The following is a 26,935-nucleotide window of genomic DNA, read 5'->3' as shown; positions in this document are numbered from 1 at the left end:
CACCAAGTCTGTTCCCCGGATGTTATGGTAGTTTACGTCAGTATGCAGCTCTATTATCCTCCCTGCCGATGTGAGCCTGTAAAAAGGCATTCAAGTTAAGTGAACTGGCATTGCTAAACTGACCCGTGTGTGTTTGTTCGTTCTGTGATGGAGTTGCGCCCCGTCGGCATTGTTTCTGATGATTGCTCGTCCGGGCGATCCTGTTCTTGGCATAAGCGGCTTAAAAAAGACGCATGGATGAGTTTAAATACAGAAGAGCCCCCAAATATCTCGAGAAAACACGAAGCGGACTGCACTTCAATCAGCGAATTTCTCCAGCAGGCGTAGATTATTATTTATAAACAGAATTCCTGGTTTAATGTAGATGATGTTCAGGGCTAAATTACTAAAGATAAAGTAGTAAAGACTATGACTACTAATAACTTTAAAACTCATATTACGAACATCAAACACCAGTTTTCAGTCATTCCAGCTGTCATCCCACGACGAGTACCTGGCTGCAGGAGGGGCCTGACAGCGCGTGTTCTCTCACGCCAAGTCACGTGACGGTACGTCACCTTACGTCACTGTTGCTATTTGGTCCACCTCGTTTGGTCGCAGCCCGGGAAGAATGAGGAAGGACGAACGGCTGTAGTAGGTAACAGAGCTTTCGGTTATACGTTTATGTATTTTATCGCCTGTGAATGTTACAATATTTAAATTTATCATAAAGAAACCTCGAAAGCTATTTTATTGCCTTCGCAGACTATACTTAATTATTGAAAACTGACAAAAAAGTGCAATAAGAGGACAATTCACAAGCCAGATTCAAATCGAAACAACGTCAGAGGTACTTGTACAACAAACATAATTAATGAAAATACAAAATTGAAACCATTTAAATAAGGATGAAGTCAGCATTACTTTCATATTGTTACATTCTTTTATAGTCTGTAGATACTCCACATCCATTTTAAAATATTGAAACAGAATGTTTCATATCATTTCATTTTGTGTATGTTAAAAAAAAAAAAAAAAGTACCAGTAAAAGTAATTTATAAATGACATTTTTAACTGTTTTCAGTAGGGTGTTTGCTTTACATAATTGCTATTTCTTCAAAGCAAATATTAACATTAGTCTCCTTAATATAGGTTTGTAACTCAGTTCATACTCTTTTTACATTGGGCCATAACCAGAATAAATGTAAACAGTTTAAGGATTACTGTCACAAAGAATGCCTTTAGCATTGAATTGAAATTGCTGGACAACAAAGAGTCTTTATAGGATAAATCCCGTAGCTTGTCCGGTCAGACTTGGACTACAGGGAAGAACTGCACTGTTGCTGCCTCTTCAAAACTCAAATGTGAACTGGCTGGAGTAGGGGCAGGGTTGCCAGGTTCCTTAAAAAATCATAGCCCAATTACTGCTTAAAAGTAGTGAATGTGCCCAAAAAATAGCCCAATGACTGAGGTAGAGAAAATTAGACACTGGAAGGTGAGGTCTGAGCAAGAGGGTTAGATACACACAAAAGCCCTTGTGGTTCTCTGTAGAAATATTTCTGAGCCATAGAATGGGTATATACTATCACACAGTTGGGGGGGGGGATTTTAGAATGGTAAAGTACATAATACAAGTGCGAAAAGCAGGGGAAGGTGTGCCAAATGGATGAAAAAAATGGTAAAAATTTGTTAGGGAAGGGAGTTTGAAAATTAACCTAAAATACTACATTGTTTTTTCAAAAAGTAGGCCCGGGAAACCACAACCAACGAAAGCCCAATTTTCACGTGGATGGTGGCCACAATTAGTCTAATTGGGTGAGAAAACCATAGACCTGTAAACACTGTATAAGGATTGTGTGTGTTTGCATGTATGTGTGTGGGTTAGATTTAGCTTCCAGTCATCTGTAAGATGTAACAGTATTTGTCAGTCATGTTTCAGAATCCAACCAACTGGAAGCTACTGTTCTATTAGTCAATAATGAATTGATTCATTGTCATGGAAACATAGATTGTGATGCGCAATGCACTGCTTTGCGGCCTGATCCATTTTTATGCACAGCATACCACCACTTCAGATAACCTTACCTATTATATACAATAACTGTTCTGTGCAGAATATAACAGTAATTGTAACATTTTGTGAAATGTAGCAATCCTATTGCAGTACGATGTTGCTGACCCCTTCCGTGGAGTACAATGAGGTTATCATCTTTCCACAATGTGAGATTTATGTGCACTAGAAATTCGAGCACCGAGAGTTACTTCCCAGTGTCTGGTCACTTAGATGCCCCGCCCACCTATGAGTTGTGGTCAAGATGCGAAATACAGGGTCCAAGCCCCCTCCTAGTAAATCCTGCTGAACAGCTGCATGCCTAAAAATACATTTTTAAAACATTTTAAATTGTAATAAATTACCATTACAAAGTACCTTTGACATTGGTTCATTATCAGTCCTTATTTATTTTTAAGATCAATCTTGAGTATAAAAATACTCTGAAGTTCCCGTTCACCCAATTCTTAGTGCAAGGTCTCATCATCTTGCAGGATTACATAGCTACTCTAAATCCTTTTAATTTTTAGACATTCAGCTCCACATCAACACTAATAAATTCACATTTCAAGCATCCTTTTAACATAGCACATATTCAAATTTTAAACAATATCGGTGAACTGAAAGTATTTCACAAACATTCTTAAACATGCAACATTTTATTATGTTCATGTCCTTGAACCTAGCAGATTTCTTAATGATCTAGGCACTTCTAGTAGTTAACTGGTTTTCTTGAACAGGGCTGACAAATTCAAATCCTGGAGGGCCACAGTAGGTGCAGGGTTTTTGTTCCAGCCACTTACTCCATTAGTTAAGGCTGCTAACTGAACCTACTAAACAACAACCAGACCCATCTCAACTGAGCAGACTTCTTTTGGTTAACTTTAATTGACTTGCTTGTTAAGACACCAACTTCTTAGATGTTTCTATTTTCTTAACCAGGAGTTAAACAACAATGAGATGCAAAGTGAGCCAACAGATCAGATTGTGACATCAAAATCTAACCTATTAGAAACCAATTATTGTTGTTAGTGAAACCAGCTTTTTTAATTTCATGGCTTATTGATGCTCATATTCTGCCGCATATTCAGACATATTTAAAAGTGTTAATTTTCTTTTTGCTGTGGCCATCATCACATTGATGGGTAATTTCTTAGATTTTCATGTGATGGACACATACTGTAGGTGCAGATCAAATAAGATGTCTGTTCCAGAAAGAGATAATAATCCAACACCTCAGAATGAATCCCAGATCAGTTTCTCAACAGTGGATTAGCTGGTTGCAGAACCCTCTCAGAAGCATTTGTCCAGTTTAACATGTGTTCATGGCAAAATGTATAAATGTTTGTGAGTCAAGCACTGAACAATTGATCAACCAAGGACTACATATCTCAGAAACAGAGAGGGCAACCTTCATACTAGTAGAGCAAGAGGTACTGGTAGCAGTGCATGAAAATTATGAACACATCCAATAAAAGAAGAGCGACACAGTCAAAGCAGCAGCTAAGGAAAGGAAGATGGCATGGAGGAATATCACTGGTTAGAATAAATGTGTAAAAGAGATAATCAGTGAAATCCACGTAAACTTTTTGTGCAAATTGTTGTATTGTGCAAAATATACCCTGATGATATTAGTTTACATGAAACATTATATGCCCTCAAGAAAACATTGTTTTCCGTTTTTTTCTGCTCTGTTAATAATATAAAAAAGTCTTAAGACCCATGGCGAGAAGTGTTCAGCATTGACCTACATGAAATTGGTCAAGTTGTTACTTTGAACAATGGGGAACATTATCTTGCCTGCACTGAACCCTGTCATGTTCAGTGATTGCATCCAAAAGAAAGGAAAGTTTAATTACTGTCATGTACAAATCTGCAACAGAGGACTCACAGGACCTCTGGCGAGATCCTGGATATTTGGCCTCAACATTTCTACAGTACTTATTTGCGTGGCATCTCATCTTAAGAATGAATAAGAGGGCACACTTCTAATTGTACTAGTATTGTAGTATTTGATCTTCAGACATGCACTTCATTCATAAAAAGCCATTGGCCAAATGAGATTGCATCTGTGCTTGATTTTATGCACCCGTTAAAATTGGGTGTGGCTGAAATACCTGAACTCAATAGTTTAGAGGGGTCTCCTCATACTTCTGGCCATGTGGTGTATGCTCTGTCCCCAGTGAACTGGATCAGGTGGTTTCAGATGATAGAAGGATAAAATCTTTTTCAATTTTGAGGATTCTACTCAGCTTTTTGATTGAAAAGAGGGGTGCTCTTTTTTGAATCTGTATGAAATTCTGTTGCTCCTCTTTGTAATAAATACAAACATCAGACATTGCCTTTTACCCGGTCTGTTCAAAAAAGCCACCAGCCAAATTAGCTACAATACAATGCAGAAGTCCTATTGTTACCTTATTCCATTACAAAACCCCAAATTGGAACTTTATTAATATGCATGTTGGGTATAGTTATCCACTGAAGAGAAGAGTCTTTGGTGGTGTTTCCTTAAATGGTGAGGGACTCTGCAGAGAGGATGAAGGTGGGCAGCTTCTTCCACCAGCTAGTCTGTTATCCGTTATTATTGCTCAGAAATACCACAGTTGTTTAAATTCAAATGCACAATTTTTAAGCACAGAGTGTTGAATTCTTGTTTTGAATATAAAATGCCACACAGGTTCAGAAAAATATCCTGTGTAGATTACTGTTTAAAATATACTTTTGGCAGTTATTATTGATTATATCCTAGACTAGAATAGTTAGCCCAAATCCTATGATGTGTTAAGAACACCTTTAACTGTTTTACCTTTTCATTTCTAATGTCAGGGCTACATTTAATTCTTAAGTATTATACAGTGTATAACCCCCATCTTGTGTCACTGTCATTGTTTCCTATACAATTGTTCAGTCACATAGTTTGGATTTTGAGTATGGTAGAAATTTGGAGACTTCCTTCATGCTGTGCTATAAGCCAGAATAACTGCTATATTGTGAATTTTTTTTTCTCCTGAGCTTTTGTGTTAGGTATGTTTTTTTCATTCACTTCACAATAATTTCCACCAAAACAGCCTGCTTTCTACAAATAACATGCAATACTTCTTCGACCTCCACTCAGGGTAAATGAAAAATGAACCAGTTCAATATTGAAAATCCTTGTATGAGGAAAGTACAGTCTTTCTTTTATCAAGATTAGTAGGAGCTGCAAAAAGTCAGAGAGTTTGGGTTTGTGCTAGCATGTTTCATGGTGCCGAGGGTAATGAAAAATTACACTGGTATCACAACTTTTTTTTAAATAACAGATTTTTTTAATATAGCATACAAGATCACAAGCTAACAAATGTATGGTATGTCTGCTAGTCTGATCTTTTGCACCAGAAATCAAAATAAATTGAAACATAGACATGGTCATGAGGTTGATGCATTACATATGAGGAGAGCAAGATCACTGAAGGATGAGGGGATATTGAGGGTAAGTATAGCATGTCAGCAAGTGTTCTCTTTCAAGGGAAAAAAGTAGTGTCTGTGTTAATCTTATTTTGACATTGTATTATCTATATGTTATGCTAAGAAATTATAATATGTTTGTAAGTCCACAGTTACTAACAAGACATAGAAGATATTGGCTGTGAAGATCAGAGCAACCAAGTGTATTCCTGAAACAAAGAGCATGCCCTACTATCTGACAGACTAAGGTAGTGGTTTTCAATCAAAGTCCTGAGGAAAACGCATGACTGCAGGTTTTTATTGTTAAAAGTTTCACAATCTGTCAGTCATTTTACCTTAAATTCATCTCATGGTTTAACTAGCTGGTCTTTTTTCTCTTATTCTTTATTTAGAAAAGAGCAATATTCTTAGATTTACATTCATAAGAAACTTAGAAATATTTGTATATTTACCTTAGTGTTAAGTTCTTAACCCCATGTTTTTCTGTTAATTCACCTTTTTATGTGGAGTTTGGTCCCTTAATTGTATCCCAATAAGTAAACAGGCAAATGATTCTGTATTTGACAGTAGACTTTATGTGTTGATTTCTTTCAGAGATCTAGAAACATGGCTGCTCTAGAAAATATCCCTCTGGTACATGATGAGTGCTGGGAAGAATGGATGTCACTGCTTCCTCAAGATCTTTGGGATGTTCCTCTCTATAATCTTGCAATCCCTGGTGAATATGCATTGCAAACTTAATTTTCCATGTAACACTAATTGCATGTTAAATTAAACCCTTGACTTGGCAGAGCGGATTTCAGCTATCAGGGCCACAAAGACATAAGATTGTCAGCTTTCTTCTCCCAAAACAGGGAGCGGCTCATCAGCTTTTAGGTTTCAGAGAGCAAGCTAGAGGACATCTTTTAAATAGAGTGCAAGCAAGATTTTTTTTTTCTTCAAGGGGAATGAGTGCTGCTGAACAGAGCCGTATAACCCACCCCTCCTAATATTTCTATCCGTTAATGTATTTACTGAACACAAGCAACCCAATTTTAGGATCATGGAGAGCTGGAGCCAATCACAGCAGCACAGAGTATAACCCAGATGACAAAGGGGATCATTGCTGGGCCTACTCACACCCATAAACAGTCATTAATACTGTGGCTGCTTAATGTTACCTACACATCTTTGGGATGTGGGAGGAAAACCGCAGTAACTGGAGAAAAAACATGCAAACAGGATGACAACATACAAACATTGTGCAAACCAGAACAGGGTGTGGGATTTAAACCTGGGATTCTGGAGCTGGAATGACTCGGCACTAACCACTTTGCCATTGTGTTGCCCTCAAATATTTCTAATATTTCTGCAAAATTAAAAAAGTTACTTGTTTGTCGTCAGGAGTTTCCAGCCTGTGTAGAATGAATGTGATCCTCATTTGGAGCATCTGGTAGCAGGTAGCATGCTGTTTTGGCAGAGGCATTTATTTCATTTTCACTTTGCCAGGTAATGCTATGGAAAAAAAAGTTTGGGGTGACCAGCCAGCCAGAGTAAATCTGAAAAGTGGTGGTTTAACTGGTTGTGATGATGACTTCTCACCGTGACATTTTTTTCATATTCTGATGAAAATTTCTCCACCACCCTGAATTGAACTGCGTGTGTGTGTGTGTGTGTGTGTGTGTGAGAGTGAGTGTGTATGCCCTGTGTTGGAATGGCACCTTTTATGTGTTTGAGTATTGCTTTTCACCCAATGCTACCACAACAGGTTCCATCCTTTGTGATGCTGAATTAAAATTGAGTGGGATTGAAAATGGACAGATGGAAAAATTATGAATTGTGAAAAACATCATGTCAGTAACACTTGGGTTTGAGCATTGTCTCAAAATTATGTGATCTGCTACACCGCAGGTATAAAGGACAGGGTATGAATCCTGGGCCTACATGAAGTTTACACATTCTGATAATGTATTGTAAGAAAGATGAAAAGAATTTTAACTTGGTTAATCAATTTCTAGTCTTGCCTTTGGCAATAACTGTAATTTAAAAAATGAGTAAGGATCCGATTTTATTTTCCTTACATTTATCTGTTCTAGGAGGCGGACCCCAGCCATTAGATCAAGGGACTGAAGCACACTCATTTTAAGAAACAGAATAACACAATTTATTGATAAACATAAGGATTATAGAAATATGATAACGGAACATATGTTGACATAGGATGCAAATGCAAATTAGACATAGAACACAGAAGAGGCTGGCGGTTTACTGGCTCTTTAGAGTTATTCTTCTTGGCACAAATAAAAGATTTTATAATACCATGTCTTGAAGAATGGTCTCTGATGTTGCGTGGAGTTGTTGCTTTGTTTCTCCAGGTTCAAGTGTAGGATTCTTCTTGTGTTAAGGGTGTACTCTTTCTATTTGCTATGTGGTCATTTATTCATAGTGTACTGTGCTTTTTCTCAGCTAGGTTATTTGCTATGTCCTCTACAGTTTCATAGGGAAAAGCATTACTCTTTCTGGCACAAGAGTTTGGATGCTGAATGTCCCTTTTTTAAGTAATGACTGCTTCTCAGTCTGGGCTCAGTTACTGCCACAGGGCTTGACTTGGCAGAGTGGATTTCAGTTTTCGGGTCCACAAAGACATTGGTATGTCAGCTTTCATCTCCTAAAAGAGGGAGTGGCTCATCAGCTTTTAGGTTTTAGAGCAGAAGGAGGAGGACGTCTTTCAAGAGAGTGCAAGCAAGATTTTTTTTTTTCTCAAGAGGGATGAGTGCAGCTAGTTTTTGAAGGAAAGTGTAATCTGTCGTGATTGTATTAAAGTCACTTCCACTTACAAAATCAGTGCCTGCTCATAGGCGCGTTATTTTATACACCATAGTTGTTATTTATTGAAGTATAGCTTGTTATGACTTGGGTAGCCATTTGAGACCTTCTGGTCTGAAGGACCTTCTGCCAAGATATCAGTTTAAGTCTTACTTACACCTTTGTTATCAGAAGTACAGGCTGAGATTGGTGCAGACTGCATTTCAGCCACTTACTTTGGAATGTAAGTGGGGGGTTTGGTGAAACAGGATTTCTTAATCCCTTTTAAATCAGTGGTCTTAACTCATCTAAAGTGCCTAGCAGAATGTGCAATGCCCACTTTGTCCTATAGTGTATTATTGTGGTATTTCCCTCTACTTACCCTTTACCTAGGGGTAAGTATACTCATCAGATTCGTTACCGCGTTGGTCTGTTGTTACACCTTAAGATTATCTCACACACACACACATAGATATACACATACACTCAGACTCTAATCACAACAGTGCCCCATGAATGACACACACATGGCTGGTTAACCTCTAGCACTTTAAACCACACAAGTACAGGTACCTTAGAAATAACACAGCCTGTCCTTGACTATAGGCCATTTATCAGCCAAGAATGCCTTACTTTACATACTGTTCCCTACTATGCTTGCAGCCTTAATAAACCTTGAAGCACAGAGGTAATGGCAAACCTCTGGCTGCACCAGGTGCTCAAAGAAGTCTACCTTATTACTTCAATCACTCTAGACATTAAGACAAAGCATAAAAAGTTAAAAGCAGCATGGTATCTCTCTATATATAAAAGGAAATCCTGGAATGGAAAGCAAATGCAAGGCTACGATATGTGCTAATCTCAAAAGACATTTAAAAGACCCGTGAGACCAAGGAGATTTGCCACAGTGTGTCTTGCGGGGACCGTAAACATGAGACTTGGTGCCAAGAGATTGTCCCAGGGCTGTAGCAAAAAGTCAGCGGCTGTACAGGCTTTAAAGAGATCGAAGGGCAGCGCGACAGCAGCTATAACCCCCACCCCACTTTCGAACGCGAGCAGCGTTATACATCCTGCAAGAAAGAATTCAAACACGCCCAGGGCCAGAAATAAAAGACAGGTATTGCTTTTACAACGTCATGCGAGACCAGGCAGTGAGCCATCATTTAAAACAAGTCAACAGACCTCTAAGCTAGCAGTTGTTCGATTGCTTTTGGCAGGCAAGCATCTTGTGCTCCCAGCTCTTAAAACAACGACGTGCGATAGGCAGAAGAGGCAGCTAGCAAGCAGCAAAAAGACAGCAAATGATCCAAAGGAATATCCTTAGTGTACGTTCAGCCGCAACACCCTTCACAACACCAGCAGTATTATACGTCTGGAAAGAAAGAGATGCAACCAGGCACGTGGCTGAAAATAAATGACAAGTATTGTTTTTACAAAAGTTTTTAAAGTAAAAGTGAAAATAATGCATATGTAACAATTCACAAGAAAGTAACAATCTCTTTAAATTGTAGATTGCCTTCCTAAGGTAAAGTCATCCCTGATGAATGGGGATGTGGGAATGAGGGGTCCTTTCATCGGATTAGCGCTATTTCAGATGTGGAATGGCAAAATGGGGGAGGCAGCTTGATGAATGAGGTCTCCAGGACTTAAAACAAATCCAAATCATATTATGTGATATCATCTAATGTGAAATTCTACTCTGTACTTCTAGAATTTTTATTTTTATATTGTATTGAGGATTTATTCTGTTCTATGTATTGTACTGTACGGCTTAGAATTAAAAGACAATGAGTAAAATGACAAAGAACTTCATAAAGACGTTTACAAATGTTGACGCTAAACACATGCAGAGCAGGTTAGAGACTATGAAACCAGGGAAATTAGAAAGGCTCAAAAAAAAACAAAACGGCGCTATACATGTGCACATGTGGAGAAAGTTAAAGGATATGAAAGTAGGAAAATTAGAAAATATAAAAAAAAGAATGTAAAGATCGCAGTAGCGCAAACAAACTGCCTCATTTAACTATGCACCAGTCTAACTTTGGTTTTGCACAATAATTACTACACTATTGCACCTTAACACTTAATTCTACTTTATTCACATAATTATACTTATTTATTATGTTCTGCTATACTGTTATCTTTCAATCTATGACTTTTTGTTAATCTAACTGATATTCTTCTAACTTTGCACAGTTTTTGATAAGCGGATCAGGATGCATTTCACTGCGTATTGTCCTGTATAACTATGCATGTGACAAATAAAGAATCTTTAGAATTTCAAAAACGGAGTTTACCGCACATGCATTTATTGGTTACTTTGTTAGTGTATATATATTTATGTGTCTGCTTATTTAAAAAGCTAAATTTACCCCAGGAGTCAAAAACGTTCTGTCTAGCCCTTGTTCAAAAACCTAGACAAAAGCTGGGGTATCACCTTGGTAACCCCATGTACTTTTGGAACTGTGAGAGGAAAATAGCATGACTTTACAGACAGGAGTCCAATGCAGAACTCTACTTACTTTTTTACTTTGTAAAATTATTAACTGCTGATGATGTAGATCGTTTTGTCTGTGCGGAAATTCCAAACAGAGAAACCTGTCCTGACCTCATTAAAAAGATTCAGCATGTTGGGACTGGCAAGATTACAAATATTGTTTTTACAGAAGTTCTGAAATAAAAGTAAAACTAATGAAATAGCAACAATTCAAAGAAAAAAAATCTTAAAAGTGTGTATCCGGAAAACCAAACACGGGGGTTGGCGAGCGAAGCGAGCAGGGGGCAAAGCCCCCTAGTTTATTACAGAATTAATACCAGTAGAACAAAGAATAATAGAAAATAGGACTGATAATAAAGTCCGGATATATTTAGTCTTTAGAAAAAACTTACGAAAAAGTAAAGATGACAAGGATGAATGTCGCAGGCCGCTTGTGGTAGTTGTTCATTTTTCTGACGATCAGATGGAATTGGCCGCACGTTGCCAGCACCCTCTTCTGACGTCACTCTGTTCCCTGTTCTCCTGATGTCTTTGTCTCTTCTTCTTCCTTCCTCCTATGTTGCTCTTCAGACGAGGCATATTTATTATAAAATTCTACTGGGGGTTTTGCAAGATGTGATTGTTAGTTATTCTGATTAGCAGGCTGTCAATATGAAGAATGAATTCACTGTCCGTTTTCCCAAACAATAAAACTGTTTTTTTGTTGTTGCTTAATACCTACTGGCATGTCTTCTTTTCCCAGGCTGTACCAATTTAGCAAGTTTTTGTCCCAGATGTCCATCCTTTCTCAGGTTATAAAGTAATTGATAGCCTGAGGCATTGCCATGTCTTCCTCTTTTGCTTGAACAGTGTTTTTAAAAGTGAGGTACAATTGGGAAGAATACATGCTTTGATGTGTCCTGAATTTAGTTCATCTGTTGTTGTCTTGAGCAAAATGTAATGAAAATGTAGTCCAAAATTTACAGATGTTGTATCGCACAACATATAGAATGTGTGGATTTTTTTTTTCTCCCTCTGGGTACTCTAATTTTCCGAGATTATTTGGATACTAAATAAGCCCAACATGAATGAGTGCTGGCGTGTACATGAATGTTCCCAATCCAAGTTTGTTTCCTGCCTGTGGCTAATGCTGTTAGAATATGTTTCAGCTCTTTGCAATCATTTGATATTGAACAAATGTTTGTGTTTCAGTTTGATAAGGTGGTATGTTCTTCTTGGTTTGCTCTTCACATGAATGCAGTAATAACCATTAAGGATGTTTGAAAATTACAGTTAATCTTTCAGTTTAGTTACCTTCTTTTTTCAGCATCTATATTTGGCATTTATGTTTAACTTTCAATAATTTAAATATCCTAACCTAAAATGAATATCAACTGTTTGAAAACTGGTCCCGTAAGATGTTATTAAGGAGTCTGAGATTTCTAAATTTTGAGGTAAAACTGGTGAATGCTGTTAATTTATTTGATTCAGTAAGATCCAGAATGTGCATACTCTGGTACAGAGCTGCAGAAGTCCAGAGCCAGTCCTAACAAACAAGGTAGGAATCATATCAGGATGAGGAGCCAGTCCATCATAGGGCACACTTACTCACTTACAAATACCAGGCCAATTTAATGCTAACAGCCTTTCTGATGCTGGAGGACACTGTAGTATCCATAGGAAAAAAAACAGGTAATGGGGAACTCCATCTCATTTGTGATTCAAATTAAGTCTAGGCTAGCAGTGGTTATTTTTGTACCTACCCAAAGCCGTAGAGGGCCATTTAAAAGCATGCAGTAGAAAAGACCAAACTGCAAAAAAGTAGAAAAACATGTTACACCTTTTAAGGATCACACTAGTGAAGACTGGCAATTGGCCAATACTTCCCTTCCAGACCATTTATTAACTGCATATAATCTCTGTTAGAAATGAAGAGTACCTTGTTGCACACTGAGATAAGCAGGTGCCTCTCAAGTCATCTAGGAGGCACGGCCCTTTAAGGGCTACACAGACCTGGAAGAGTTTAAACACCCAGGGCTGGTACACAAAGTTGCGTAGGCAACGATAGACAGTACTGACACTGGAATGGACTGTGGGTAAGGGATTTAACAGCTAAGATGTATTCAGTCTGTGGTTGAGGGAAGAGTTGGGGAGAAGGCTCACTGGTGGGAGGCCTCACAGGTGGCGCAGTGGTAGTGCTGCTGCTTTGCAGTAAGGAGATTGTGGGTTCGCTTCCCGGGTCCTCTTTGTGTGGAGAGTGCTTTGAATAGTGAGAAAAGCACTATATAAATAATGAAAAAATTATTAAATAATTATTAAGAAGCCAGAGTCTATGGAGGTATTGAGATATGTGGTTCATAGGTGGGATTATATAGTATTTGAGAAGTGTGCAAGTGGTTTAGGCGCACTACTGGATGTATCCATTCAAATCTGAATTTAAAGGACCAAAGGGGCTGCAGAGTTTGTTTACCATGTGATATTCTCAGCGCTTCCTTGCTTGAGTTCTCAAAAGCATGTTTATTCGAAACTAGCTGATTACCCAGTGGCTTCGTTCACTGAGTGCAAGGGAAAAAAAATAAAATGCAGTATTTATAAAATAAGTTTTGTTAATTGCCAATTTTATTTTTCAACAAATAAAGAGCACTTACAATAACATAAATATCAATATAAACAACATTATTAACATCATTATTATAGGAGAATATGAAGTAATATATAAGAAGCACATTGCATATAAATATAAATTATTAAACAGTAGTCTTCTTCTATAATACGCTACAGTGGCTGTTCGTTTGTCTGTCCAGGATTTTAAATCACCTGTAGCTCGCAAACTGTTTCACCTATTGACTTGAAATTTGGTACACATATACTACGTGACGTCTACTATCCGCTTTTCGGGGTGATGATTTTATCACTCTTTTTATTTTTATTTTATTGTAGAATCAACTCTCGGCAGCGCGCAGCAGGGAAGCCGTGGGGATGCGTACGGGCACCGTTCTCATTCCCCACCACCTTCGCTAATCATTCTTGAGGCAGATTGAAGACTTAAGTGCCAGATTAAGTGAAAGGTTAAAGAAAACGTACTAAGTAATTGCAACACAAAAACTAACTTAATCAGTTTTAACGCGAAAAGATGCCGACGAAGGAGAAGCAGCGGGCCGCTAGGGTGGAGTAAAGAAGAGCTGCTCAGGAAGCAGCAAGCGCATCAACCTCTGAGCAAACGAATGCTAAACGTACAGAGAAAGACGATGAATACTATGAATGCTCAGGTCAAGTGTATGCAGCGCGCCGTTACTGGTATTTTGATAAAAGAATTTGAACAACATATAAGAAGCGTATAAATTATTAAACAGTAAAACATTAACATTTAAGAAGTAAAGATACATTGAGTATTACTGCAGTGCTTTCGGGTATACTATATTTTTTGTTTGCCCATTATGTGCATAAATGTAAAATTTTTTTGGTGTACCTACCTGAGAACACGCAACATATAACTGACCGTGGGAGAAGCATGGATTTTAAACATGCGTTGAGTTCATCTGCTGGTGTCCCTCGTGGAATAACTGGTAATGTTTGAAGAAAATCTCCGAGTAAAACGACAGTACCTCCCATTATTTTGGTAGGATCTCTGAGGTCTTGCATTGTTCGGTTCAAGGCTTCATAAGCTCTTTTATGTGCCATAGTGCACTCATCCCAAACTATTATCTTTGAATGTTGCAAGACTTTTGCCTTTCCAGAACCCTTGCGTATGTTGCAAATTGGATTTTCGTCGTGAGTGAGGTTTAATGGTAATTGCAATGCCGAATGTGCTGTACAACCTCCATCTAATAATGTAGAAGCGATTCCCGATGACGCTATAGCCAGAGCTATGTCACCATTCGCTCTCGGCAAGAATCAGGTTTATTAAGAATGTTTTTCCTGTTCCTCTGTGGTCATATGTAATTTCCGTTTCAAACACGAAAAGAATTTTATATTTATAGATTAAACAGCAACATTGAAATGTCTTTCTTATACTGGCTCTTTTAAAGGTTTAAATATTCTGGTGAAGCCCTTTGTTTATTTGTTGAATTTTTTTTAGGTAGCCACGATGCTATGAGCTACTGCTTGGATTTAAACTCGCCAATTGTCACATCACAGCCTTGGATCTTAAAGATGGCAGATCACGCTTTTCCCTGTATAATACGGCCAGTCATTTTTAAATGGGCAACCACTCAGGTATTATTCACGTGGTTAAATTGTGTGTTTGTGCGTGCGGTGTTTTGTTTTTGTCTGTGTCAAGTTAACAGCATGTGTTCATTTGACTTAATGAGGAATCATTGGTAACCAGGGATGCAGGTAAACTGGACACTAAAAGCCAAGTTCAGTTCTTTCCTGCCATGACCATTTTGGCAGAAAAAGACTGAAAGAAAAACTCAGCCATTCAAGACAACAATGAAGCCTTCTGGTAGTGAAATATTAAATGGGCACCCCAATATGTTTTTGTAGGGAGTAGTGGTAAACAGTGAAGTGTGTCATTGAGTTTTTTTTTCTTCTGAAGCTCAAATCATAGTAGCTGCATCCCTTGTACTGACTGTAATTTCATTATGTTATACGGCAGTAGCCAGATTTAAGATGTCCATTTTATGGAGAGCCATGTTGCAAACTGGTGTGAAAGAACTCTGATTGGTGTTCTGCCAGCTTCAGGTGAAGTAAATTTCTTTCTTTCTAGGAGGTTGATATTGTGGAGCAATTGAAGGCAGGCATCCGCTACTTCGATTTAAGAATTGCACACCGGCCTAAGGATGGCTCTCAGGATCTTTACTATACACATGTACTTTTCACAGTAGTCACTGTCTTGGTAAGTTATGCTGTATATGATGAATCTGTTTATGCTGATCTCTGAAAGCTGAGCACTGTGGAAAAATGTTGGCAATTCAGAAGTATGGGTGCTAAAATATAAACAAAAGAAACTGAAGTTAGAGTGGAAGAAGCCATTTTCTTGGCTATAGTAAGAAACTTGATGTTGCAGACATGAGTAAGCTATGGGGTAATCAAGTATTGAAGTAACACGGGTTGGTTTCTGCAGCTGCCTCACGCCTCCTGGAACTGGATTTGAATCCCTGATTAAACCTGTGGGTTTTATTCTGCCTACTCTTTATTTGACTGACAACTCTAAATTGTCCTGATCTAAGTGAATGCTTTTGAGTGCTCCTTTATTGGACTGGCACTGTCCAGTATTTGTTCCACACAAGTGATGCAGAAATGGGCTCCAGCTCCCTTAAACTTGAAGTTGACTGTAAGGTCAGATGATGGATGCATGAATGAACCTTGTCATTTATTAAAGTCATTAATTGCACCTTTTTGGTAGAACAGGTTACCTGTCTAAGCTTACATTATGGAGAAATAACTGAATGCATTTCAAAAATTATAGTCTACCTTTCTGTTGTTTACTTGTCATTGTGTCATCACTTTTTCCTTGCAGCAATATGGTAAATAATCCACCTCATTAATTTGTTCAGGAATCCCAAAATGGCTGTATTTAATCGTGTGGAAATTGCAAATCCTTCCTTAAAAAAATGATAGATTAGCATAGATCAGTTTCACTGAGTCACATTTATCTTTGGCCAGAGATTTAATATCACCAGCTATTTGCCCTAAATTTGTTAATATTGAAACATTAAAATGCGTGATGGACCCAACAACAGAAATAATGATTATGGAGGCTGAGGTATTTTTCTTAAGAATTGTACAAGGAATTAAAATATTGAATTTTATACAGCTAGAAGCAAACAGATGGTGAAGGATACTTTTTTTTTTTGGTACTAGCGACTTGTGGACAGTTCCAAGGTCCTAGCCACTGATGAATAAAATTGTTCAAGTTTAACATGACTTAAATAGCTTGTACAACTATTTTTCCCCCTCTACATGGTGACAAGTGAAAAACAGACCTAGTTAGAAACGAGAGTAAATGAACATCTGCTGCTGAACAGCGCCATATAACCCACCCCTCTTGATATTTCTGCCCATTAATGTATTTACTGAACACAAGAAACCCAGTTTTAGGATCATGGGGAGCTGGAGCCAATCACAGCAACTCTGAGCACAACCCAGATGTCAGAGGGGACCATTGCTAGGCCTGCTTACTCAAATAAACAATCATTCAGACTGTGGCTGCTTAATATTACCTACACATTTTTAGGGTGTGGGAGAAAAACTGCAGTAGGTGGAGAAAGAACATGCAGATAGGATGACAACATGCAAATATTGCGCAAACCAGGACGGTGTGGGATTTAAACCTGGGATTCTGGAGCTGGGATAACTCAGCACTAACCACTGTGCCACTGTGTTGTACTCAAATATTTCTAATATTTCTGCAAAATTAAAAAAGTTACTTGTTTGCATTCAGAAGTTTCCTGCCTTTGTAGATTGAATGCAATCCTCATTTTGGGGCATCTGGTAGCAGGTAGCATGCTGTTTTGGTGGATTTATTTCATTTTCACTTTGCCAAGTTATCCCATGGAAAAAATTTGGTGTGACCAGCCAACCTGGGTAAATCTGAAAAGTGGTAGTTTTAACTGGTGATGATGGTGACTTCTCAACATGACATTTTCTTCTTATTCTGATGCAAATTTCTCCACAACCTTGAATTGAATTAAGCAGTATTGAAAATTACTAGATGTACTGAAGATTACTATGGATGAAAAGATTTCTGGGCATGATTTAATTAAAAAAAAATGTATTTTCAAAAATAAAAAAAAATTTATTTTCAAAATGTTTAAACAAGTTTCTTAAAATATTATTTAGGAAGCTCTACAAGAGATCAACCTATGGCTAGAGAATCACAAGCGAGAGATAATCATTTTAGCTTGCAGTCATTTTGAAGGCATGACGGAGAGCCTCCATGAACATCTTATTTCATCACTAAAGTATATCTTTGGAAGCAAGCTTTGCCCAGTTATGGTAATTATAAAAAAATGAAACTTATATGTTATCATAGTATTTACATTTTAGATAAAGTTATTTCTTGTAAGATTTTGACTGGGATACACATTTTTGCTACAATTGGAAGTCCTGTGTTTCAAACTTGTAGCAGTCCAGTGCCGCTCAGCTTGACACCGTTGATAGGACAGTGATTTATTTATTTTTTAGTGGGGATTCCAGGAATGTACACAGTCTTGGCCCGACCTGCACACACTCTCAGACAGAGACATGAATCAAACAAACATGAGAAATATATTAAGTGAAAAATCAAATATAAACAACAAAAATCAGACAACCCTCCCCTTCCCTTTCAGTGGTAGAAATATTACACACAACGATCAATCCTGACAATAAAACACTCACTACGATGTCCTTAACACAGTCCCAATGCAGCAGAAATGGATGAAATGGTATGGAGTAAGGTTGATGATGACAATCCCGGGAACAGCTTCTGTAAGAAATGAATTAAACAGTCCTACCAGTAGTTCTGAGCGGCGAGGGGTGAGATTTATGGGAGCGCTCCCTTTGAAGATGCATGACACTACTCTACCACTGTTCACATGACAGGCAGGCACGAGACAATCCATTCAGCCTTATGAGAAACAATCGAGAGTATGATGATTTTTCACAGGGTTTATTTTAGACAGGACAAACTGGTAAACAGAAACGCAAACCTCCTCTTGCTGCTTTGCCAGCCCCATTTCAAATTTCCCACTGGCCTTTCCTGTCTCTAGCAGCTCCTGCTCCTGTTTCACACATCCAATGAGTGCAATCCCCTTTGGGGCTACTGGGAAATAAGAGTCCTTCCAGTGGTAGCACTGGTACAAACTAACTAATACCACTATGCCTGACTTCCGCATTCTCATCTCTTCCATTTCAGATAAGTGGTGCTACTTATAGCCATGCTATTGCCATTTCCTCAATTACATTGATATCATTTTACTTGTGTTATATTGTCTGTTTACAGAAACTTAATCAGAGAGCGCAAATTCATTTTATATTAATGTGTGTCTGCATAAAGCTGACAAGCTACACCTGTGGGCCCAAATGAATATTAATGTGCTTGGTATGTCCTCTGCCACCACATCATATCCTTATTCTTATGTGCATTTGTTAGCTCTGTGCTCACTAAGCACTCAAATGAACATCCCTTATGATGTTTTACAGAATAAAATTTCCATGCATCCATCACACCCTCCTATTGAATTATTCAGTGGTGGCAGTTCTGACCAAAAAAGCACAACCAAAACCTGGATGGGACACCATCATATTGGAGAGCAAACTCTTTTATGCAAGACTGTTTTCAAGTCACTAACCAATCTTACCTGCATGATTTTAGGATAGGAAAGAAAAATATGGAATACCCAGATAAAAAATCCACAAGGAAAAAAGTAAGAATATGTTTATTTCAGATAGTGAGGAACAAAGGGCTATGCAGTTGTGAAATTGCTGTGTTAACTTCAATGTCACTGCACTGCCTGGACTGTCTTCTACCTGTGCCAACATTGTATCAACTTGAGATTAAAGAAAATTACATCTTTGGTAAATAAGTGCACATGCTGTACATTATTATGAACTTAAACATCATTGATGGAGGAATACATTGCTGTCTGACTTAATTTTGTAAGGATTTCTGACTTAACAACCACGGAATTCTTTTTTGTACCTTAGGATGGTATAGGAGAAGCTTTCGTAGAATATAAAAAGCCTGAATTAGTGTAAGCCACCCCTAATTCGAGACATTCTTATGAAATGATTTACTTCTTAATCAACTAGCTAGAGTCTTCGTAAACATAATCAACACATTTAAGCATCACAGTTTTCACAAACCACCAAAGTTTTACAGTTCTCAACAAGATCAGTTAAATATTTGAGGATACTTCCCAATATATAGTGGGTACGGAAAGTATTCAGACCCCCTTCAATTTTTCACTCTTTGTCATATTGCAGCCATTTGCTAAAATCATTTAAATTAATTTTTTCCCTCATTAATGTACACACAGCACCCCATATTGACAGACAAAAAAAAGAATTTTTGAAATTGTTGCAGATTTATTAAAAAAGAAAAACTGAAATATCACATGGTCCTAAGTATTCAGACCCTTTGCTCAGTATTTAGTAGAAGCACCCTTTTGAGCTAATACAGCCATGAGTCTTCTTGGGAAAGATGCAACAAGTTTTTCACACCTGGATTTGGGGATCCTCTGCCATTCCTCCTTGCAGATCCTCTCCAGTTCTGTCAGGTTGGATGGTAAACGTTGGTGGACAGCCATTTTTAGGTCTCTCCAGAGATGCTCAATTGGGTTTAAGTCAGGGCTCTGGCTGGGCCATAGCTGTGTGCTTAGGGTCATTGTCTTGTTGGAAGGTAAACCTTCGGCCCAGTCTGAGGTCCTTAGCACTCTGGAGAAGGTTTTTGTCCAGGATATCCCTGTACTTGGCCGCATTCATCTTTCCCTCGATTGCAACCAGTCGTCCTGTCCCTGCAGCTGAAAAACACCCCCACAGCATGATGCTGCCACCGCCATGCTTCACTGTGGGGACCTTATTGGACAAGTGATGAGCAGTGCCTGGTTGTCTCCACACATACCTCAGTGCAAGACACAACAAGACAATGACCCTAAGCACACAGCTAAAATAACGAAGGAGTGGCTTCACAACAACTCTGTGACTGTTCTTGAATGGCCCAGCCAGAGCCCTGACTTAAACCCAATTGAGCATCTCTGGAGAGACCTAAAAATGGCTGTCCACCAACGTTTACCATCCAACCTGACAGAACTGGAGAGGATCTGCAAGGAGGAATGGCAGAGGATCCCCAAATCCAGGTGTGAAAAACTTGTTGCATCTTTCCCAAGAAGACTCATGGCTGTATTAGCTCAAAAGGGTGCTTCTACTAAATACTGAGCAAAGGGTCTGAATACTTAGGACCATGTGATATTTCAGTTTTTCTTTTTTAATAAATCTGCAACAATTTCAAAAATTCTTTTTTTTGTCTGTCAATATGGGGTGCTGTGTGTACATTAATGAGGGAAAAAATTAATTTAAATGGTTTTAGCAAATGGCTGCAATATGACAAAGAGTGAAAAAATGAAGGGAGTCTGAATACTTTCCGTACCCACTGTATATATATAGTAAAGCTGAGGGAGATACAGGCACCCAGCAGAAGGGGCAGCATTGGCCATTTTCATTTCTGCTATGCTTTGGATCTTGGCTTGTGACTCAACACTACTTCTCTGTCTTGCAAGGTCTTCACCAATAGTAATTTGTGTCAACCCTTTTAATATACTAAATCAGCGGTACTCAGCTCCTGTCCTTGAGGTCCATAGTGGCTGGAGATTTTTGCTTTAACCAAATTTTTAATCAGAACTAATTTTCTACTACTAAAGCAATATGTTTTTTGGGCTAAGTTTTAGTTTTAATGCATTTTTTACAATTCAGAATCCTGAACTGCCTGTTTTTGTTTTAAACAGCTGCATTAAGGTTTTTAATTGTCTGTTTTCTTAAACAGCCATCAATTCATAATGAGGTGCAAATGACAAAGGAACCACCAGCTCATCAGCTAATGTGCATTCATTTAAACCTGTATATGTGCATCATGAAGTATGTGTGTTAACACAATGTTTTGAAATACATGAAAGAGCAGGAAAGACCAGGGGTACAAATCTGTTCTGAACCACAAAACAAATGGATAATGTTCTCAGAAAACAAAAAATCTACAATGTGAAAAGGATTTGACTTGAAAGAATAAAAGCATTTAACAACTTATATAATTAAATACCAAGTCTCATTATCTGCTAGGCCTGGGTTTTAGTTACAAAATGGATTGGAATGAAAACCTGCACCCACTATGGACCACCAGAACTGGAGTTGAGTTACCCAGTCATAAATTATGCTAAAATGTACTTTTCGTAAAACTCAATACGTTACAAAATATATGAATATTGAAAATTAATCATTAATCTGATTGGTTAATCCATTTACAATTATCCATTAGTTCTTAGAAAGACTCTTTTAAAAGTGACGTCTTCAAGCAGCCCATTCTTCCTTTTCAGTGGTTTGTCTTTGGTGAAGCTCGGGGTTTAGGTTCTTTGCTTGGTCAGAATCAAGTCTATCAGATACACCTTTTTGTTTTCACAACTCGGCCCATCATGTTGCAGGTCACCAGCTGCTGGTCTCCCTCAAATATCCTCAGCCTTCATAACAGGAGTTATATGCAAAGCAACAAGGCCAGTCAGCCACACATTTGCATTTCATAATCACCACATTATGTTAGACACTTGTAAGAAAAGATTCAACAAATCCCACTCTGTGAGCCAGCATTAAGCACAATAGTCTATAAGGACTCTAAATATATGGGCATTTACTTGATCTGTTTTCCCCAAAGGAGGACATAACTCTGAGAAATCTGTGGAAGATGGGGCATCAGGTTATTGTTTCATATGAAGATCCAGCAGCTCAGAAACATCGGGAGATGTGGCCCAAAATCCCATACTGGTGGGCAGACAGTGAGGATCCAAATATTCTAGTGGACTATTTCGAAAAGAAGAAAGAATCGCGAAACCCAGGTGAGCACTAAAAAACTGAGGATAAAAGCTGACGATAAGTGCAGTATCAGAATCAGATTTTGCATTATTGGCCAGTTAAACTCACATTTACTAGGAATTTGTCTTGGTAGTTTTGATGTAACATACAAGGACAACAAAAAATGCAAAAAGAGAAGTGTATGAAGATAAAATATATTGCAACATACAAAGGCAACACAAAATATAAAAAGATAAAATAGGATATTTAAAAAGAAAGTCCAGACAGTCCAGTGTGCAGGTATACATAGAAACTTTGACCTGGCTACTCAGAATAAACTGCAGATGGGAATAATAGTTTAGGAGATGTGTTGTTTTAACTTTCTTTGCACAAAGGACATTTACTGGAGGGAAGTATTTGGAAAAGATGGTGCCCAGGGTTAGACTGATTAGCAGTGATCTTCATTGCCCTGAAGTCATATAGGACTTGAATGTTAGGTAGGTTATAGCCTGTGATCCTTTCACAGGCTTTGATGATGTGCTACAGATTGGCCTTGGCCTGAACAGAGGCAGCACCAAACCAGACAGTTATAGGTCAGGTCAAAATGGACTGATGGTGGCTGTGTACAATTGGACCAATATTGCTTGGGAGGAAATTGAATTTCCTCAGCAGGTTGTAAAAGAACATTCCATGTTGCGTTTTCTTGATAATATATGTGATGTTACTGCCCTACCTAACATTTTTCTGACCGTGTAGTGGCCAGAAACATAAAGCGACTTTGTCATCCCAATGGCTGTAGATGAGCAGGTGGCTCTTTCCAGAAATTTATGACCATCTCCCAATTTTTTTTGAATGTTAAGGTTCAAATTATTATGGCTGCAAAACGTTAATATTTTCTACCTGTTGTCTGAAGATGGACTCGTCATGCTTTGAATTGATGCCCATTAGTGTGATGTCATCCTCAAATTTAAGACGTTTGACAGATGAATCACTGAAGGGTACAGTCATTTGTATAAAGTGAGAAGAGCAGTGGGGAAAGAACACAGTCCTGCAGTTAATGGGGTCAGACATGTTTGTCCAGCCACACATACTATTTCGTAAGACTGCCTGTATTTCAGTGGTAGAACTGGGCAGCTTGAACTGAGTGAGCTTGTTTTCTTGGAGCTCTGGGAGTACTGCATTGAAAGCAGAGCTAAAGTCCACAACCAGAATCCTCCCGTATGCCCATGGGATATCAAGGTATTGGGAAATAAAGGTTTGACCTAACTTCACTATATCATCCACATCCAAAATCCTTATCAAGAAATGCTCCAGCGTGAGTTGAAAACTGAATTAGCATTGGACATGAATAAGAAGCAGGATTATTTATATTATTCAGTTTTGATTTTTTCTAATGTACAGTAATTTATAAACTGGACATGTTTTTTTCATAACCTTATAACTGAAGTCTGAAAATACATCCACTCATATTCTATTAACTGAAGAGACAATGGCAGGAGCCTGTCCTAGACAGGAATCAATCCTAATCAATTGGGACATCCCTTTATTGTCACAAAACAGAAGAAAAAAGTCTTTTCAGACTCGGGGAGGTCTAAAACATCAAGATTCATCAAAATCTTGAGGTTGATTTTTTTTATGATTACTATACTTTCTCTATGCTTTGTATACTTTGTGTGCAAAGTGGCAGGTGAGAAATAAACAAACACTACTCACTTGTGATTTTTCTTTCCAAACGGTAAAGTTTTTCTTGACCAGCACATTCCAATTTCAGGTGCTTGAATTACATCTTGATATACAAAAAGTGCAAAAAGAGACGGTGCGTAAATCGCTTTCTTTTCCACACGTTTTACGCACATATTCACCTCGCTCTCTCACTGTGAATGCTGTGAACAGCCTCCCTCCTTCACTGGATGAATATGTGCGGGTGGCTCGTGGTGGATGACTTCAGTTTTAGAGTTAAAAGTTATAAGGGTTATAACAACTAACAGCAAGAATATTCATTCAAAAACGAAAACTAAAATTATTTTAGTAAATTATTATTTTATTTCAGTTAGTCTTTCCAGCTACTTTAATAGTTTCGTTTAGTTTTAGTTTTTCATTTTGGTTTTGTTAATTTTATTTCAGTTTATGAAAATGTTTTTTTAATAATAGTTTGTTTTGATTTTAGTTTTCATTAACTATAATAACCTTAGTCCTTAGGACGCTTTGAAATTGAAGCTGGCTTTAACTTTCCCCCCCCCCCTTTAGGTTTTTTTTGTGTTGCTGGTCTGAACCTTACAGCAAGCTACAATTACATTACCATTCATCCGTCTCTTTCACTGAAGAAACTCACTCTAAAGTGCTCCTTATGCCTTATGGATTGGGTTCAGCAGCAGACCCCAGGAGAGGCACATGGCTGCCTTAATATTTTTGCAGGCGACTTTGTCACTTCTGGGAAGTTCATTTCAGATGTCATTACCCTTAATAAAAAACTGATACAGAGAACATCCGGACTGCCAGGAACACCACTCCGCTCTTAACGTCTTGCACTTCAGAAGCTGGTCATGCTGTACTTATCTACGGAGCAAAGCAGATTGTTTGACCTGTAAATCACACAAAGACACAGTGACCGTTTGCCAAGTACTTATAATTCACTATTTATAGAAATATTTTATATTGCCTTTTTTTTCAATTTACAGTACTTCTCCATATCTAAACACATCTATGTGTTAAATGCTGTGAATCTCCACTCTCTGAACGCTTGTGACTTTACACTTTAACGCTGGCATCTCCCTTTCTCTGCCTCTTCAAGTTGTAGTCTGGTAACACAAGAAATTCCTGACCAGTGAGCAATCAAAGTATTCATTACCTTTCAACTTTTATTTGGCACTAGTTTTGTTTAAATATTTCTCTTACTTTATTATTATTTACAGGTTGCATGTTTTTATTGTTTGGCACTTTTTTTTTTTTTTTTTTTACAGTGGTCTCAATTTCCTAATTTTTTTTTTTTGTAAAATGTAAACACTCCTTAACTAATCCTGCGCAACTTCCTCCAAGTGTAATGTTCAGGAGTACCATCAAGGTTCTTAAAACACTAGATGCAGTATTGTTGCAATTTGTTTTTAATAACATACCTTTATTTTTAACCCAAGGTGGCTTTAGTGTTGTCTGTATTATAATTTTGTAAATATATTGTTCAAGGGGGAAAATGTAATCATAAAAATATACAAATACCACACGGGCATTGTGCAGTTTCTCTGTGTGATGTCTAATAATAAATTATATTTATTTTACTCCAATGGTAATTGATTTTTATTACAAAACAATTTGACTCTTTCAAAAAATTTATTTACATGATTATTAGTACAATATTTTAGTTGAAGTGTGAAAAGATTTTGCTTGAACATTCACAGAGGTTAGAAAAACTTATACTTTGTATTGTATATCAGCATTGAAAAAGCTTTTTATAACGTCCATAAGCAGATGAGCTGATGATGACATCAACACTGGCTGCACCTTCGTCTGGTAAAACATCCACCTTCTGGACCGTGGCTTCCTTATACAACCAGCTGTAGATGCAAATGAATACACAAGTTATTTATTCAATCAGATTTAAACCTGCAAAATTATTTTTGCACTACTTCAAAACTGAACAACAAAGAAGAAAAATTCAAAAAGACCAGGGTGAAAGAACTGTATTTTGAAAACTCTTTATAATTATACGTGGAGTCAGAAGACTTGAAGACATTTCTGGATTATGGCAGAACAGTATTAAGTACCACCAGTTCATTGGAATGATTTAACTTTAGTGTGGGAGAGAAGCAACACGTGGTTGTGTGATAAGTGGTTCGTGGCGTTGTACAGAGTTTAAATGAATAATTGCACCTGGGAGCATGCAGGCTTGAAACAGGTGCAGATGTGTGCATGACGGCGCCACTCTAGGGTAGATTATGGTGTTTGGCTGATCTTGTAGAGCACCCATGTGAAAATGCTGGGAGGAAGAGTGCCAAGAGGAGTGTAGGTTGGACACTCGAGGTGACGGAAGGGGGTCAACTTGACTGTGCATTATCGGTACCTGGAGTGACCTGAAGCGGGCTCCTGTGTAAGTCCAGGAAGAGGCCGAGGGACACAAATGGAATGAGGCATGGCTCGGAGTGGGAGCTGTACTGAGTGCCTGTAACCAGCAGGGACCCAAGCCTGTTTCGGAGATGTCGCTATGCCTGTAAGTGGGACATCTCCTTGTGCTGATGGATCTGCAGAGTGTAAGCCAGGGAGACGTCTGTTTTAAGGAGGCACCAGGTCTTGTGTTTTTACCTGATACTGGATATTAACTTTGTTTTTTCTGAAGAGATTTATTAGGGATATTTTAACCTCCTGGGATTTGCTCCTGTTTTATGGATTATTTTATTGGATTATTTATTTAAGAAGACTGTAACTGCAATACTGAACACTTTGTTTTGTATTGTTTTTTAATAAAAGCACTGTTACTTGTGGACCTCCTTGACTGGATGTTTGTGTCCTCATTTGCTCGGCTCATCTCACTTATGACTATTGACAGATGCGGGTTCAAGAGACTCCCAAATGGATCAAAGAGCATTGAGCCGACTCACACCATCACAGTTTGTTTTAGGCTGAAGGAACAAATGGTGCTACTTAAAATATCTACCAAGTCAGCCTGATGCCATTACAGATATTCTGGCCCAGGTGCTGGATTCATCTGAATCACTGCCTATATTTCAATTATA

General features: G+C 38.1%; 2 protein-coding genes across 3 annotated transcripts in view; one reads left to right on the top strand and one right to left on the bottom strand.

Moving 5' to 3' along the window:
* The first annotated feature begins 195 nt into the window (after window positions 1–195).
* LOC114650402 (PI-PLC X domain-containing protein 1-like) lies at window positions 196–25,489 on the top strand. 2 transcript variants are annotated; one of them, XM_028800004.2, is made up of 8 exons: window positions 196–637; window positions 5,619–5,721; window positions 6,068–6,191; window positions 14,812–14,948; window positions 15,442–15,570; window positions 17,517–17,672; window positions 22,075–22,255; window positions 24,459–25,489. In XM_028800004.2, exons 3-8 carry the CDS (start codon window positions 6,080–6,082, stop codon window positions 24,728–24,730), a joined length of 987 nt encoding a protein of 328 aa, XP_028655837.1. In that variant the 5' UTR covers window positions 196–637; window positions 5,619–5,721; window positions 6,068–6,079; the 3' UTR covers window positions 24,731–25,489. The 2 variants fall into 2 exon arrangements, with proteins under 2 accessions (XP_028655837.1, XP_028655841.1); XM_028800008.2 differs by lacking the exon at window positions 5,619–5,721.
* A 133-nt stretch (window positions 25,490–25,622) lies between these two features.
* Window positions 25,623–26,935, bottom strand: part of gtpbp6 (GTP binding protein 6 (putative)) — a 57,296-nt gene continuing 55,983 nt past the window's right edge. The window contains exon 10 of the mRNA XM_028799999.2: window positions 25,623–25,759. Coding sequence (XP_028655832.2) covers window positions 25,636–25,759 — 124 coding nt within the window. The 3' untranslated portion in view covers window positions 25,623–25,635. The remainder of the gene's footprint in view (window positions 25,760–26,935) is intronic.

Source organism: Erpetoichthys calabaricus, chromosome 4 (genome assembly GCF_900747795.2).
Source record: "Erpetoichthys calabaricus chromosome 4, fErpCal1.3, whole genome shotgun sequence".
NCBI lineage: Eukaryota > Metazoa > Chordata > Cladistia > Polypteriformes > Polypteridae > Erpetoichthys > Erpetoichthys calabaricus.
Note: the sequence above shows the minus strand (reverse complement) of the source record. Positions and strands in the feature narration are given on the sequence as shown.